The sequence below is a fragment of the Suricata suricatta genome, chromosome 12 (assembly GCF_006229205.1).
Source record: "Suricata suricatta isolate VVHF042 chromosome 12, meerkat_22Aug2017_6uvM2_HiC, whole genome shotgun sequence".
Taxonomy (NCBI): Eukaryota; Metazoa; Chordata; class Mammalia; order Carnivora; family Herpestidae; genus Suricata; species Suricata suricatta.
The window spans coordinates 20771513-20789053 of record NC_043711.1 but is presented as its reverse complement, the minus strand read 5'-3'; the positions used below and the strand labels follow the sequence as shown (position 1 = coordinate 20789053).

At 54.7% G+C, this 17541-nt stretch overlaps 1 protein-coding gene across 1 annotated transcript; it reads right to left on the bottom strand.

Moving 5' to 3' along the window:
* Nucleotides 1-500: 500 nt before the first annotated feature.
* Nucleotides 501-13600, bottom strand: ITIH1 (inter-alpha-trypsin inhibitor heavy chain 1). Its single transcript, XM_029917156.1, has 22 exons — nt 13487-13600; nt 13205-13225; nt 12734-12900; nt 12225-12329; nt 11711-11873; nt 11057-11170; nt 9646-9771; nt 9444-9560; nt 8599-8767; nt 8385-8510; nt 7258-7439; nt 6786-6971; nt 5589-5728; nt 4849-5003; nt 4735-4749; nt 4432-4452; nt 3991-4071; nt 3773-3886; nt 2636-2837; nt 1603-1775; nt 897-1008; nt 501-769 (listed from the first exon to the last, which is right to left on the bottom strand). Exons 1-22 carry the CDS (start codon nt 13598-13600, stop codon nt 640-642), a joined length of 2733 nt encoding a protein of 910 aa, XP_029773016.1. The 3' UTR covers nt 501-639.
* Between the last annotated feature and the right edge of the window lie 3941 nt (nt 13601-17541).

The following is a 17541-nucleotide window of genomic DNA, read 5'->3' as shown; positions in this document are numbered from 1 at the left end:
GCTCTGGAATATCTAGAACCCAATCCCATGGGCTGTGGCCATCAGCTGGCCAGCCTGACAAGAGTATTCACGGGGGTGCATAAGCACACAGATGCTGGCACCAGACAGCCTGGGTTCAAATCCCAGCTGGGCCACTATGAGTGATGGGGGACAAGTCACTAACCTTGGCTTCCTCAGCTGTAAATGGGCACAACAGTATCCCCCTAGGGCTGTTGGGAGCGTACATTTAGTTAATTCAATGAAGGCACTTGGAACAGTGCCTGTATGGGCTGCCACAGTGTCTTTTGGGCCTTGGACCTGTCAGGATGGCTGTGCCCAGGGGATACTCCAGGCACTCAGAGAGCACAGAGGCAGCTGCAGCGAACAGAGTGGGGTCAGGGCAGAGTTGGCGTGGGGCCCCTCCAGCCTCCAAGTCTGCTGTGACCCCTGAGCCCTTCCCGGCGACAGCATCTTGGATTGTCTCCCTGCCATCCTCCCTCCCAGAAAGCAGCTGGCCTGGACTGGACATAGCCTCTCTTTAATGGAAGTCATGGGTGCTTTGACACAGTGGAACAGCAAGATGTGGCCTGAGCAGTGGGTCAGGATGCTGTGCTCCTCTGCCGTGGTCCCAAGGAAGGACAGGTGTGTTAGTCACAGGGCTCAGAAGATGTCAGGGACAATATAGTCGGTGTAAACGCCATCGATCAGCCCAGCTCCATTGTTGTGGACAAACCAGCAGGTCACCTCAGCCCCGTGCCGGGGGTCCTTGCTGTAGTCTTTTTGCAAGCCCCTGGGGAGATACAAATCAGCTGGGGTTACACCATCAGCAGGGCTGCACCCCCTCCAGGAGCCCACTCAATCTATGTGACACCCAGAGGAAGGCCCCGGCAGAAGTGCTGGGAGAGCCGCCCACCCACCTGGTGACCGTCAGCTGCCGGCTCTTCACCACCATTGTGGCATCTGTCTTTGTGGGGTCGGAGCCTGGGTGCGGGTCAGACACTTGATAATCAAAGGGGTGGAAGAATTGTCCTGGAAAGGCACATTGGAAGCAGTAGTGACCATCGGGGGACTTGCACTCAGCAGGTGCTCACTGAACGGTTAGAGCTGCTTGGAGGTTTTTCTTAAGGGTGTGACTATTTCCAGTACATTTTGGCATCGAAAGCCACCTTTAGTTCACCTGTTCCAGAGAAGCAAATGTACTGGCAGGTGGCTGTACCTCCTGACTTTTTGGACCAATACTGAAGGAATGTGGCTGAGGAGAGAGGATTGAGGGGGAGGTGCCCACAGAGAGCAGGGTCTGCAGGAAGGCCACCAGGGGAAGCAGTGTGGTCAGTGACCCATCACACTCAGGAGGTCTTGGGGATCCCAGTCTGTTTGAACCCTCCTGCTAGTCGGACCCCTCCTGCTCACTCCCAGGTCCACTTCAGCCTTAGTTTCACCTTGTGTGTGATCACCTTTCTGAGGGACAAGACCCTCCCCAGGAAAAACCCTCTTTGGACTTTTGAGCCTGATGGCCAAGTTGGAGGGAAGTCCGCTCTGGTGCCCGGCTGCAAGTCTGACCCTTGGCAAACCCACTGGCTTCAACAGCGTGCCCTATCGCTCGGCCTGCCTAGCCAGTCATACCCAGGAGCCCGTGCGTCCGCGCTGACATCCGGTGACTATCCAGCACGTAGAAGCCCAGGAAGTCCTGGTGGACGGCACTCCCCTTCCATACCCGGTGCAAGACAACCTCAAAAGTGCCCCCATCCTCCACGGACACCACCAGGTTCCTCTTCCTGTTGATAGTCACTACCACCCTGCAGGGCCGGGTAGCCATGAGGGCAGGTGTAGCCACACTACACCTTTCTCCATTCGTCCACCCGCATCTTCCTGGACCGGGCTCTCATGAGCTCCCCACCCTTGCTCCCAGATGGTGGGTGTTGCCTGCTGTGAGCTCCTCCTCCCACTGTGTTGCTACTGCGCATGGGGCCCCTGCGGTGTGCTAGACCCTGTGCCACACCCTTCCTGATCATTCAGTTCTCTCTGATCCTGTGAGGCTCAGAGAGGTTAAGTAATTTGCTGAGGGCCACACAGCTGGAAAGCGGTAAAGCCAGGACTTGGACTCCAGCCTGTCTAATATCAAAATCTGTGTGTCCTTTGACTGCCACTCATCGTCTATGTCTTGCACACTGGACTCTGCCTACCTCTTCCTATAGTTCTCTGTCTGGTGCCAGGCTCTGGTGCCTAGCAGAGTTTGCTGAGTGAACAGGAAGGAAGGAACAAACACAAGGCAAGGCATCCTAATACAGGTGCTAAATGAACACTCTGGAGTGTCAGGAAATAGGTAGCCTTTGCGCCAGGCCCGAGAGGTGAGTCGGCTTTGCTTGGTGGCGATAGGATGGACTGCAGGGCAAGGGAGCCTGAGGGCCCAGGTGCGCAGGCAGCTCGGCCTAGAGCATGTGTCCGGGAACTGAGGGAAGTAGGGGGGTGGGCCTCAGGGTCCCACATGTCTGCTCAGCTCACAGGGAGGCCACATGGATGTCACTCACTGCCATGGCTCAGGTGACTGGGGCCCAGCAAGCTCAGGCATCTGAACTGGCTCTGGGGCTTCGTGCCCTGTCCCTCCCCACCCCTGCCCTTGCCTCCCCACCAAGCCCTCGGGCCCCGGCCTGGTTACTCATGCTGCCGCACTGAAGCCTGGTCCCTCCAGGAGAACACGGGTCCACCCAAGCCAGGGTTCAGCATAATGTTCTGAGGAGTCACTTCCAGCTGAAAGTCCGTTGCAGGGTTCGAGATCCCCAGCCGCCCAAAGTACGTGCCCTCGTGCTGCCCGGGGCTGCTGGCCTTCCTGCCAATGAGCTGCCCATTCACTGAGAAGCCTGCAGTGCGGGGAGGGGCCGTCCAGGTCAAGGAGGGGCCGCTCTTGCCAGACCTCCCCCCCATCAGCCTGCCTTTGCTGGTGCTGCGCCTCCCTCCGGGAGACATCCACACCCCACCCATCCCACACCAGGTTTGAGGGGCTCCCCTCCCAAGGGGGCTTTCAGGATTGGGGAGGCCACACGGCACCACTCAGCTCCCCTCCCCTCCCACCACACTACCTGCCACTGAGGCCTCGCATCCAGGCCACGAGGAGGTCTTACGGGACTTGGGCCTGCTCCTTCTCTGCGGCCCTAATCCCTGGCACAGAAGCAGGCCACGCAGGCCTCCTCTGACCTGAGCAGCCCCAAAGCCCCCCTCGTCATCTTCCCCACCCCAGCACAGCATGCCTCATGCTCGGAGGCTGTCATCTGAGAATGTGCTTGCCTGTTTGTCTCCCTTCCCGAAACTCCACAGGAGTGGGGACTTACTGCACCAATGGCCCCCAGGAGGTACCCAATGAACCCTTGCAGACAGCCTGACTGGACTGGGAGGGAGGGAGAGTGAGTGGCCAGATGGACTCAGAGGCCCCCTCAGCGTGGCTGAAGGCATGGCAGGATTACTATGCAACTTGCAGACCTTGGTACAAAATGGAAGTGAGGGGTCCCTTGTTCAAAAAACATTAAGAATTTCAAAACAGTTACAGCAGAGTATTAAACCAAGCATGGGCCCTTCTAGACATAGGGTCCTGTGTGCCTGCCCCTGTCACATGTCCATGAAGCAGGTGCTGTCTAGGGCAGGTGGATGGGAGGGGAGGAGGCAGGTGAACCCCGCCAGGTGACTGGGGCACAGGCTGTGGGAAGTGACTGCCACTGCTGCTGTCCTGTCTGCAGCTGCACACTGAGAGCGGAGGAGTCCAGGCCCCACGGTCTGGCAGAGCTGGTTATGTCACCCATACCTGTATCAGGGTCCTGTACCAGGCTCAGAACCACACCGGGCTCCTCGTTGATATTGAAGCACAGGGTATCCTCTTTCTGGGGCACGTGGATGAGGAAGTGGGGGTCAGTGTCCACTGGGGGCATAGCACGGAGTCTGTTAGATTCAGTGTCCCGCAGGAGGGCTGGAGCCGGCCAGGAGCAAGGCAGGGGCATCCCCCAGGCCCTCCCCGGGACTCACCGCCAGTCACTTGGTTTGGCAACTGCTGGATGTCGTAGCTGGGTCGAGTTGGGGAAGGCTGCGAGGCCGACAGCATGAATGCTGGCAGGGAGTGAACGGCAGTTAGGAGGATGGCACCCTGCCTCCCTGGGACCTTTGGCTCCTTTTTTCAGGCCCCCCCACGAAGCCACAGGAGTGGACCCCGAGCCCCTGATGCCTCCTGGTGTGCTGGCCCTGGGTCTGCCTCCTTCCATGGGGGCCTGATAGAGCTGCTGGCTTAAGGGGAGGCCAGAGAGGGCCAGGGGGCAGTTCTGAGGATCCCAGGGAGAGGCAGTGAGGAAGCCTCACGCTGGCTGTCATTTCGTCCTCAGGATAATAGGACCTTCGCTCAGGACTGAACGCACCACCTGAGGGACAGCAGCATGAGGAGGAGATGTATGTCCACGGGATGCCGCCACTTACTCTTTCTGTGTCCCAGCATCTCTGTGGAGGACAGCGAGAGCAGACAGCATCACCCTCAGCGCCTGCCTCAAAGGCCTCCCCTGGGCACCCCCACCCCGGCTGCCTGGTAGACACAGGCTCACACGGAAGCCCACATGGAGGAGGCTGCACAAGGGCTCCCCAGGCTCACGGGGCAGCAGCTGGTTTGCGGTGAAAGGCTGGAGGATACGGAGCAGGGGGATACGCGCCCAGGGGCTGGAGCACCAGCTGCTTGCCCGGCCCCCAGGAGTCCCTCCTGAAAACCAACATGACCGAAAAACTCACCCAAGGGCAGAGAATCTGGAAGAGAAAGAAAGGGAAGAGAATCAAAGCCCAGGAAGTTTTTGGCCCTCAGAAGCCTCTGCAGACCCACAGTCTCCCCCTTTGCAGAGCCCTTACCCTCAGGGGGCTTGTCGATGATGGGCTCCAGGCCGTCCTCGTCCGTCATGCCTCTCATGATCATGGAGGTCAGCGGGGTCACAAACTGGTAGGCCAGCGACATCTGCAGGGCCTTGGCCGTCACGTTGGCCTTCTCCTTCCCCTCCAACTTCATCCTATGAGACACCCACCAGCTCCAAGCCCTCCAACCTGGATGACAATGGAGTGCACTCCCTGGCCCTTTTGCTCACTTGTTAACCCACTCACTCACTCAGCAAACACGTATCAGGCACCTGCAGTGCCCTGTTCCGTGGATGCCTCCAGGGGCCTCGTGATTGAAAGCCCTCCCACCTGGGAAACCTGGAGATTTGGCCAGGTTGGGGGAATGCACCTCAGAAATACGCAGAGAATTTAAGAACTGGGAGATTCTGGGCAAGTGGTCTACTTTCTCTGAGCCTCAGGTTGTTCATCTGTGAAACGGGGATAATGAGGAAATTGCCCCCGCGGGCTGTGAGGATTATGCAAGCATGTCTGGATGCAGCGGCCCTCTCAGTAAAAGGCAGCCTCCCCCGACCCGGCAGCTCAGCGGGGGCAAACCGGGTCCTGCCCACGCTGTTGACTAACTGGTTGATATTAACTCAGCAAAGCCGAAGGCCAGTCAAGCTGACCTGCTCCCAACCTCAAAGGCCCAGAACCACCCCTTCTCCGTTCACCTCATTGGAGCAGAGGCCCTGTGTGCACCCCAGCCGCAGGGGTCCTACCGCTTGGCCAGCAGCTCCTGGATGGTGAGGTACGCCCAGAGCCGTTCAACGTGGTTCTCCAGCATGTGGCCCCGCTCCTGGAGCAGTTTCTTCATCTCCTCTTCATCCACCAAGCAGGTTGCCTTGAACTCTTGGCCCTCCTGAGAGTCGTGATGGGGAGAGGGGCCGTGCACCATGAGGGGCACAACCACTGGCTGGTGCTGGAGGGTCCGGAGACCCCACTGTGTGCAGACTCTGCAATTCTTTCTGAGCACCGCCCTTCCCCGAGTCTGCTCTGCTCACCCTCACTCATCCCTGCATCCCGCACATGCTTGCCGGGCCCTCTCAGTGAGTCAAAGTGGCCTCGGCTCCAAGGATCCTGGGTGGGAGGACCAGACCCTGCCCTTCTGAAGTTACTGTCTCTGGGAGATGCCATCACACATCCAGCTACTTCCACCATCAAGCTGCTTCCAATGTGTCCCCCTCCTTCAAATGCCTACTGCATCCCCCCACAAATGCTGTTCTCTCTCCAGCTATGATACCAGGGACATCACTTCCTGAGGGCATCCCGTGCCCCAGACACTGCGCAAACACCTTACATAGATTATTTCACTTACTCCACACAACTCTCCAGTGCAGTATTACCCCTCAGTACAGAAAAAGGAATTGAGGCTGGAGAGCGACCCATTTTCTCAAGGCCACCCAGCTGGTCAGGGTGGACCCAGGGTCTGGCGCAGCTTTCCTCACTCAAAGCCCTCGTTCTGAACACTTGACCACATGGCAGGGCTTGAAGCCACCCCCAGCAGGGCAGGGTCCATGTCTCACAGGGCTGTGACCCCCACAGCGTGCACACACATACAGGCACTTGCACTGTGGCACAAATCTGGGTGCTCGGGAAAAGACTGTCAAGTGAAAAGGAAGAGGCTGGCCTCTCGCTCTCTCATACCTTTATGGAGAATGATGTAAGGAGTAACAAGTGATCCATTTGGGCCAAGGGACTACAACTAATCAAGGCTATTTTGGTTCCATCCCAGCCTGTCCCCTAGATGCCCGTGTGGAGGAATGTTCTGGCCTGGGGTACGTGTGGCATGGTGCAGGGGTGGGGCACTGCCCTGGGGCAAGGCCTGGGGGCAAGGGGGTCAGAGGTGGAGAATGAGTGTGGATTTGGAGCCTCTGGGTGCTGACTGACCTCTCCACCCTCCGCAGCCCACTGTTTACCCCACGGGCCAGCACGTCCGCTTTGAAACTGCTCAGTTTGTGGTCAGCGATGCGCCCAGCCACCATGATCTCCGAGCCTTCGTAGTATTGTTTATGGCGGTGCTGGGTCAGGGCTGAGACGGTGTCCTGGGGGTAGAGCAACTCCACATCCACCAGTAGGGGGTTCGCTACCTGGTCGTAGAAACCCTGCAGGGGTGGGGCATGGGGAGCACAACCTCAGAGCTGATGGGTCACCTGGGGCACCCAATGGAGAAACCCACTCATAAAGTGGAGTTTTGCGACCCTCATTTTATAGATGGAATTGTAGGCTCACAGGGGTTAAGTAACTGGTTTGAGGTCATGCAGCTGATTCAAATTACATTCCAGAACTTTATCTGTCCTCTGGATGGATGGGAAAAAGGCTGCTAAGACCAGGCTCCCCCATGGCATGCCATTGGTGGTGTGTTGGGGGGCAGAGGGAGTAGGAGGAGACCTGTAGCTGCTGGGTGGCATCGTGGTCCTCGTAAATTCTCTGTGCCCGTCCATTGTTCTCCATGGACATGACCTCCAAGAAACTGAAGTCCACATTGTGGCCAAACCCCAAGTTGTAGAGCGGGTACCTGCCCCGGATGGCATTGCGGACGTTCTTGAGGATTTGGGAACGGTCTGTCACACCTGCAGCCACACATTCAGGCAGTGACAGAATACCAAAAATGGGCGTGTAAGGCACAATGGGCCTTTGGGGCACACTCCCTGGGAGGGGGGCCAAGCCTCCTATCTCAGACCCCCCCATCTCCAGTCCCCACCAGCATCTTGAGGCAATGTATCCCACTGGCTCCCAATCACTACAGCTCCTCACAGCCTCTTAAAGACTTGCCCAACTATATGGATCTATCATAAGCAGACCAGATTCTGCTCTAAACCCTGCCATGGGTCATTGCCATGGCCTGTGAGGCCCTGCTCACCCTCCCACCCTTGTTTCCTCTATTCTGCACATGCTGTTCTTAGGCAGGCTCTGTCATTGCACAAACTTTTTTTTTTTTTTTTTGCTCAAGATTCTCCCTCTGCCAGGGATCTCTTCCTGCCCCTCTTCTCCTCCTTCCAGCCTGAGCTCATGGGTCACCTCCTCCAGAAGGCCTCCTGGGACCCTGCCTGGGCCAGATGCCCCTCATCTGCAGTCCTGAAGCCCCCTGGCACCCTGTTCTTTCAGGGGCCTCAGCAGAGCTTCTGTTCCTGGGTCAGCCTCCCCCAGTGAACCCTGGGCTCCTTAAGGACAGAGTTGAATCTTGTTCTCTTGGTATCTCTTCTTGGTCCCTAGTGCTATGCCTGGCACACCGTTGGTGCTGAATACACAGGTCATTAAATTCCATCTAGGAATCCTGCCTATCGTCCTGGGGTTTGCGCAACCTGGGGTCATATAGATACTTCCCCAATTTCCCAGTTCATCGTAGAAGTATGCCTTCTCTCTCCTGCAGATGTTATGGTCTGAACTCTGTCTTTAGGCCAGGGCTTGACTTTGCCTGGAGCCTTTCTGCCCCCCAGTAGCACCTCCAAGCTCAGCTTGAATGCCTTCCGTCGCAAAGAGCTCACCACCCACCACACAGTCCTTGAGGTGCTTACCCTCTGTGGGCTCGCCGTCTGTCAACATGATGAGAACCGAGGCATGGTTGCTGAGTTCTGGGATGCTCCCATGCGCTTGGTTCAAGATCTCAATTCCCCGGAGCAAACCTCCATTCAGGTTTGTGGCTGCAAAGGAAGGAAAGTAGGCCAGTGTATGACCTCATTCCGAGGGGACAGAAGTGACTCCAACATGGCCTGAGATCCCTGCGCTTACCCCCAGCCAGGAAGAAGCGCCGCACAAAGTCTTGAGCCGCGCGCAAATTGGCGGCAGATGCCTGCACCAACGAGCCTCTCCATGATTGCACATCAGTCCCAAAGAGGACCAGATCGAAATAGTCCCCTGGCCGCATGTCCCCCAGTATTTTAAGGAGCGCCTCCTTGGTCTGTAAGGACAGGACAGTCAGCGAAGGAACATGGCTCTAGCAGAGTGCTTCCTGTCAGATCCAGATGCCCCTTTGAGAGACTCCCCAGGGCAGAGGCACAGAGTGGACAAGTGGGATGGTGGACAGGCCATCCAGGTGGTTCTGGGAGAGGAGTGTCCTATGGAGCCATGGGGGTAGATGAGGGGATGGTGAAGACAAGGGACCCAGCATGGGGAGAGGAAAGACCCAGGAGCTCGAATGGGGCAGGATCAAGGAAAAGGACCACAGGGGGCTCAGTTTCTGACACTCAGCCGTAGTCTCCCTGCCCTGTGGGCAGGGCACTCAGTGGGCTGTGCCCTGCTGCGAGACTCCTCGTGGACAGCCACGCTTGTCCCTGGCACATCCACCAGAAGGCTTCATCCTCCAAGCACCCCCATTGCCAGACTCATGACCCCATGGGCATTGCTATCCTTCTCATTTTGCTACTGAGGAGAAGTGAATGCTCTTGCCACTGTTGCAGAGTGAGGAAGTGGCTGATGCCAGAGCCCCCCACCGCGGGATTTCCTGTGAGATCGCCTGCCTCCACCTCCCACCAGGAGCAGAAATCCCGAACCCAGACTCTGGCAACAAAACCATGGGGCGCGTATCAAGGCTGCAGAAGCCTCTGCTGGCTGAACTGTTTACAGCCACACTTTACCTGCTTCACTTTCTGGCCTTCCATAGAGGTGCTAATATCAATCACAAAAACCAAGTTCTTGTTCAGGTTCGTCAGGTTTTGGGGGGCAAAGAAGTGGGCAAAGTGGTTATTGGCGACCTAAAACACAAAGGAGCAAGTGAGGCCCCTCTGACGAGCACCCGTGCCTGCCCTCTGAGTCTCAGGCCAGAAGCTTCAGGCTCACCAGGAGGTCACAGAGTTTGTCTCGATTGACATCGTAGGTCACCTTGAAGTCTCCATTCAGCATGGATGTGGAGCACATGGGGCAGGACTGCTGCTGACCCACAGTAGGGCGGAAAAGCACATGACCCTGGAACCACAGAGGGTGTGAGGCATTACTGGCTTGTGTAGCTGCAGCCAGGGTGTTCCCAAACACAGCATAAGGGGTGTGTGTGTGTGTGTGTGTTGCATGGGCATAGAAATGAGTCTGGCGGGCCCTCTGTTTCTTTGCTTATATGCTTCTGAATCATGGGGCTTTTCTACAACAAGCATCACCACTTTGGGTACAAAATAATAGCATTAGAGAACATGAGAGACATCAGTTAATGTAAACTGTGGAGTACAGAAGCAAGACAATAATACTGTGCTGGAAAACAGGACACACACACACACACACACACACACACACACACACACCCCCGCCCCTGCCGGCCCTGTCAGGCAGACAAAGAGGAGAAGCTGGGAGGACCCAGGGCAGAGGCTGAGGTCTGGTTTTGACTTGGTGTTGGTGCTCAGGGAAATTAGGGATGGGTTTCACTCTGCTTTTCTATACTTTTGTAACTTTCCACTTTTTCTTTAAATACTTTTTACTTTTTATTTGTTCATTATAGAAGTAAAATATACTTATTGTAAAGCCCCCACAAAACTTGAAAAGGATTGTTAGGGAGACCCAGACCCACCTTTCGCCTCCTACTAAAAGCAAGCATGTTGGATAATAATCGGGGGTATCCTATTTTGTTTAAAAACAAACCCCTCCAAAACCATAAGAAACATTCCCTTCACGTGATTATTGTGGGGTCACTACCAAAGGTAGGCGGGGACTAAAGGGCTTGCTCCTGGCTCTAGTTGAGGACAAATTAGAAAGCAGGGCACTATTACCAATGCAGAAGCCACACCTGGGGAGGGGCAAGCAGGAGACTTTGGGGAGTCCTGCAAATGGGAGGTGAGTGACAAGTGGTAAGTGGCAGGATAGCCCAAAGGCCTTCCCAAACTTAGTTCTGGTTCCTAGAGGCCTGCAACTTGGACTCCTAACTACAACAGCACCTAAGATTTCCTCTTGTGCCCTAGGTTTCTTTGAATGCTCTCCCAAGCATGAGACATGGGCAAAGAGGAAACTGAGGCTCAGCACACCCCAGACCGTGTAACCAGCGCGGATGCCTTCCCCAGCCTCAGCACTCGTTTTTTGCTAAGTCGCTGGGAGAACCAGCAGTGCCAAGTTCCCTGGGATACCAACCACAAAACGCCTACCTTCCTCACCCCTAGGGCAGCCTGCGGCCCCTGCCTGGTTCCCGGGCCAAGCCTGGACACTTCGTGAGGGGTTGGGCCAGGCTGAGAAGTCTTGGGGGCCCGCCACCACCCCCAGCCATCCCACACACCTGTTTCCCGGAGAAGGATTTCTTGATGAGTTGGTTTGCCAGTTCCTTGGGGAGGAAGGACGCCTGAGCATCCAGCTTGCTGATCCCCTGGGGCTCAAAGATGTCCACGTCGATCTGCATCATTGAAGTACCCAGGCTCCCATTCAGTCCACCATCAAGTCTCAGCCAAGAGCCAACACGTGTCCTGGTCACCTACTGTGTGCCACACCCACCCAGCCCTCAGCACAGGGCCTGGCATGTTTTATGCACCCCCAAAATATTGGTCAAATGAAGGTGTGCGTGCCTAGACCCCTCAACTTGACCACCACTGAGGTGCCAGCGACAGTCACAGCCCCTCAGGCTGCCTGGGACTTCCTAGATACCAACCACCTGGATATTTAATATCTGTCAACTACCCAACAAGGATGTGGCAGCTCCAGGGCACACAGGAAGCCCTATTTAATAGATGAGCAAGCAGAGGCTCTGAGGGTTCGGGTAGCTCCCTCTCCACAAAGAACCCCTAGAACTTGCCCAAAGAGTGAGTTCCCTTCCTGTGTGCTCAGGCCTGGGATGGCACACCCGTGGGTCCTGAGCCAGTGCTCAGAGCCACAGTGACAGAGAGTCGGCTCCCTGTTCCAGATATGGCTCCCCTGCATACGGCCACCGGCAATCTACCTCAAAATGGTGCACCAGCTGCTTGGGCTTGACTTTGATGTCAATGTTGTACTGTGTGAGTCTTCGCTTCAGCACCTCCTCGTAGGTCAGCCGGAAGGTGGCCTTGCTCCGGGGACCAACGGTGAGGTGGATGGTGAATTGTTCCATCGTTCTCCCCGAGGCCCTGCACATACCACCAGCAGCCACGACACACAGACAAATGGTGAGTGACATGTGGGTTCTTGTCTCCTAAAGCACGGCCCTCAGAATCAATTTCTCTTACATTCATGCTACTCCCAGGTTTCCTTGCCCTTCACCCTTAGCTGGCTGGCCAGGGTCAGGGCTCAAGGACAGGGCCCCCTTCTCTCGAGGCTGGGCTGGGAAGAGGAGCAAGTCAACATCAGCCTTGTCCGGTGCACCTGTGCCAGCATCTGGGTTTGGGCAGTTTGCTCACTTCCCATCAGCCTGGGGCTGCTCTCCACCCAAGGGTGGGGAGGACAGCACCAAAGACGGGGCAGCAAGGCCCACAACTCACCTGACAAGGCCGGCATTCTCTCCCGAGACGGAGGCTTTCCGGTACTGCTTCCACGCAGTCACTTTGTCCTTTATGTCCCCGATGAATGCTTTTCCGTCCGCTGTGCTGTAGGGAGGAAGAAGCCCTCAGGGGAGGTGCCCCGCCTCCGACCGCTCAGTCCTTCATCTTGGAGGTGCTCCTAACCTAGACCCCCAAGAAGGCCCTGTCCAGGGAGCGGCTCCTCCCACTGCCCACAGAGTTGTTCAGAGCAGTGAGGTGAGCAGCCACAGCTACAGAATCCGACAAGAAGCCTCGAATGCCTGCCATTGCTCCCTGGGCCCTATGCTGAAAACACATTGTCAGCGGCTCCACTTCGCCTCCAAGATGGAAGACCTAAAGTGCCAGGGGTGGTCTGTGACCCTCTGGGACAGAGGAGATGGTCTGCACCATCTGGCCACCCTGAGCCATGGTTTGGGGCTGGGGCTGGTGCACGGACAGCTCTGGGTGTGGGAGTCAGCCAGGGCACACACATGGCAAAGTCACTGATGAAGGCCGTCTTGGGGATTTCCACATCGAAGGCCACTTCCTTGGCTTCATCCGCATTGTTGACCACTTGGCTGGTGATGACATAGTGGGCGAAGCGAGAGGTGACTTTGCAGTTGACTTTCAAACTCCGGATGGTCATGCCGTCAACACTCTAGAGTGAGATGTAAGGGGCTGTGGCAGTGATGGGGGATGGGGGCCTTGAGCCAGTGAGAGGCCCCCCATGTTGTGCAGGGGCTCAACACCCAGCTCAGATGCTGGGTGCCCAGAGAACAGACCAGATCTCCTGGGAAGACCGGTTCTGTCCTCTCTGCCAGAGACCACGCAGTGGGGCTCACGTGAAAGCCCCTGTTTCTGGGAAATAGAGTCCCTCTGCCCAGGGGGCCCCCTGAAGCATGAGGGAAAACAGGCTGCAATATGGCCCCACCACAGACCCCTTTGTAGAGACTCTCACTCACTGTGTCCACAGTCTGACGCTTCTGTAAAACAAAACCAGGACAAGTGTGAGTGGACACATGCAAGGGACTGTAGCCTATCTGCAAAGGGACGGCAGTGAGACACAGCTTGTGTCCTCCACCCCTTGGCCTCACTTCCCCTGAGCTCCTGGGACTTCATCTCCAGTCAGCGGTGGTCGAGGTGGGTGGGGGTGACCCTGGCCCCCCGGGGTAGGGGTCTTGTGTCCCTCCCGGGCCCATTCTGGCCTAGCTGCCTGATTCTGACCTGAGGGTTTACCCACATACCTTGCTGACTTTGGGCCTGCCTGGGGGTGAACCCTGAGTGGGCATGGCCTGCGGGATGAGGAGGGAAGCCAGGCACACGCACAGTAGCACCCGCAGCCCCACCGTGCCATCCATGGTCTCAAGGCTCCTGCTGCCTTGTCACTTCCCTCAGACCATTAATCAATAAGGTGCTGGATAAACATGGATTAAACATTAGACAAGGTGAAGGCAAATATTATAATTTGGAAGGATCAACATTTAGCAGTGAAGTCTTTCTCCTTGGGGGGGGGGATTCCTGGTGGTATAAACTCTTGATCAGACTCAGACCATGTCCTTCATACAGAGCTGTGCTCTGCCACCGTGAATGCCAAAGACCCCAAGGCTCATCTCATCCTGGGTCTGGCCCGTGCAACACTAGCGATGGTGACATGCGTCAAGAAGCCACAGTTAAACGTGGACTTCTGAACTTTGTTAGGTGTTACTTTCAAATTTTTTTAAGTATCAGCAAACTTTTCACAGTCACACTCTAGCCAGCGTGGCAGATGGCGCAGCATAGACACTGCCCACGCCCATGTTTCCAACAGCGCCAACCCTAGCGTCCGTCCTGCCAGAGGCAGGCTGGGCAGTCCTGGGGATGCGTAGTGGGGGACCCATGCTTTAGGACAGTTGCTTCATCCCTCTGCACCTTCTTGTCCAGATTTGGAAAGAAAAACAGAAGTAAGCCTAACTATTCCTCCACCTGGGCAGGGATGCCTTTAGGTGAGGGAGAGATGAAGATGGATACTATGTGTTCATGATGGAGGGCTGAGTATGCCTTTTGATCTAAGCCTTTTGTCATTTAATTTTATCCTCATAGTGACCCTGTCCCAGGAATATTGGTCGGGCAGCAGGTGACAGGTATTCAAACCCAGATCTTTCAGACTCCAAAGCCCAAGACTATCACGTAATGACAGAAATGCCCTCTGCTTTATTAGGAAGAAAGGAGAAGTAGAGTTGAAAACCTCAGGGACAGCTTTTGACCTTCAATCTCTTAATTTTTATGCCCAGACCCTCCCTGTCTCCCATAAGCCACAGCACACAGGGTAGACATGGCCCTGGCCAATCCACTCGATGGCCCTGGATGGGATGTGCTGGCCACTATGACCCTGATAAGGTGAGGGGGCCCAGAGGCCACTTTGATCTCTGTTTGCTTGTCTTGGACTTTGTTTCACAGAGGAGATTCTCGGAAAAGGTTTATCATCCCCAGGCCAGAATGACCTTCTGGTCTGTTTTCTGGCATTTGTGGAAGATGAGATGGATCAACATGCATTTGAGGCTCTGTTGATTTCCTGCACCAGTATCATCCGAGCCCTGTGGTGGGTTGGGCATAGTGCCAGGTACGAGAACACCACAGTGGTGAACTCAAGTGCCTTGCTGTGTTCAGTGAGCTGATGTGTTGGGAAAAAGAGCCTGATGACTCAAAGGAAGACAGTGAGTGCCAGGAATGTCAGAACTTAAGAGGAGCATGAATGGGCTATAGTAATCTGGACATGACAGAGCTCACTCATGGGGCTTCGGGGAAGGCTCCTGGAGGAGGTGCCTGGGAAGCAGAGCAGCCCTTGGGCAGGGGGAGGAGAAAGGAGAGGGAGGGAAGCATATGCGTAGGTGTGAAACATGTTTGGGAAAGGTGCAGTTGTCTACACGATGGAAGTAGGAGCTTATTAAGGTTGGGGGTGAGGATGGGGAAGAGGCTGGGAAGTGGTCTGGGACCAGCTTGGCCTGGAAGTGACCAGTCTTTTTGGAAAACCCTAAAGATCTTTTACACAGGGGTGGGATAAGATCAAGACTGGACTGTTGGGAGATGAGCAGAACCAAGCTTGGTCTACGGAAGGTTCGAGAAATACATTTATGTGGCCTGAAGGGAAGGAGAACAGAGACTAATGCCTGGCCCACATCTCAGCATTTGTGTCCTATCTCAGGTACTGAGGATGATGGATACTGTTATTCTACCCAAGTTACAGAGGAAGAGCATAGGTTGACTCACCCTATGGATGTGGAAGGTGGGGGATGGGTGGACAGAAAGCAGGAGGGGTTGCTGAGGATTGAGCCTGAGGTCCTGAGAGGGGGTTTGTGCTGTTGGTGCAAAGGGATGACACATAGGACACAGGACACAGGACACCTCAGACCTGCTCTAAGCTCCATCCACACCGCCAGCTGCCTTCCTGATTTGCTCAGAGCCCCTCCACCTGATATATCCCAACTGAACTCATGACTTTCTTGCCCCTCCTGCATTCTGCCACCAAGCCTGGTCTTCCTTTCTTGTTGTCTACCCCAGTTAAGGCCACCACCATCCATCCAGGCATCTAAGCCAGAGAGCTGGGTGGTATTCTGGGTGGTTTGCTTCCCTACACTCCCCACCCCTCATCCCTCACCTCTGACTCTAAATGTCTTTCTAATCCATTTGCTTCTCTCCAAATCCCCAGTCACCACCAAGTCCAAGCCACCCTAATCTCTCACCTACATGGCTGCCCCTACCACCACTTCCACTCTACTCCTACAGTCTACTTTCTGGCACCAGCCAGAGTCATCATTTAAAAATGTTGATTTGTTTGAGACATGTCCTCATCGTCTACACTTCTAAGTCCTGAGTGGTCCATCCCCTGCTGACTCCTCCATTTCACCCAGCCATGGACCCCCCTGGGTCTCTCAGCTTCAACCATGGAGAGTTTTTCCCAATCTGTGTAGACAGGTGCTTTTTCACTCATTCATTCATCAGCCCCCACTTTCATCCACTCACACCTGCTGTGTACCAGCCCACGTCAACTGCTGGGTTTGGAGTCTTGAAGTAGGCAGGGCTGGCCCAATGCTCAGAGAGATGCCACTACAGCATGGGGGTAAAGTCACAAAATAAGTCCATTGGACCTTAGCATATGGTGCTTCCTTTGCCTGAAAAAGTTTTCCTTCAAACTTCAGTTCAAGCAATGATTGCTTGGAACAACCTCCCCTGGATCGCCAGAGCTGGGCCTGGTGACCTTTCAGCATGGCACTGACCTCAGTTGGTAACTATCTCTCTCTTCAACCCTAAGTCCCACAGGGGCAGGGTTTTGTCTGTCTTATTCACTTTGTGCCTTTAAGGCAGGGCACTAGTCTTACACCGTGCAGGCTCATCCTAAATGTCTGTAGAGTGAATGATAGATTTGATGACGAGCAAGTTGGAGGAGGTAAAAGGCAGAAGAGTAGAGAATCTTGGGGAGCCTCAAATCTGAGGGGATCATGAGAAGTCAAAAGAGAACAGGAGTGGACAGGGGGAGCAGGAGAACCAGAAGAGTTCTCGAAACCAAGAAAGGAGAGGATTCACCAGAGAGGCAAAGGGGAAGAGGGATGGAAGAAGACTAAGAACGTCATCTAGAGAATCTGAATCATTTTTCAGGAAGCTTTCTTGAGGGCATATCTGACCAAGTAACTCCAGGGGTTGTAGGACCAAGCAAGCCATAAGCCATCTAGAGTGTTGTTTTGAGTGTTGACCAATGAAAGAGAAAATTGCAAGCTACAAAATATAATGTGTGTTTATTTGGGGTTTTATGGATTGCAATCCAGGAGACAGATTCGATTGAAATTGAAAGCACTCTCTAGAGAGACAAAGGAGTTCAGAGTTTTTAAAGAAGAAAGAGGATTTACATTGTTGTTTTGAACAAAATGTAATTTGTGCTCATATAGCTATAGTTACACTAATATCTATGTGATTGCTTGGTAGGGCTAGTGTTAGGCAGAAAGTCTATTTATGTCCTTTTAATATGTAGCGGGTACCTTGGATTTTAGCTGAATTCAGCAAAATATCCAAGAATTTGAGACAAAAGACATGTATCAGCTCCATGTCTTCAACATCCTCCTGTTTCCATTTTATTTCTTTATTTGTTTGTTTTAAAATGTTTAAGTTATTTAAAAATTTTTTAATGTTTTATTTATTTTTGAGAGAGAGAGACACAGTGTGAGGAGGGGAGGGTCAGAGAGAGGGAGACACAGAATCTGAAGACAGGCTCCAGACTCTGAGCTAGCAGTCAGCACAGAGCCTGATGCAGGTCTGGAATCCACGAACC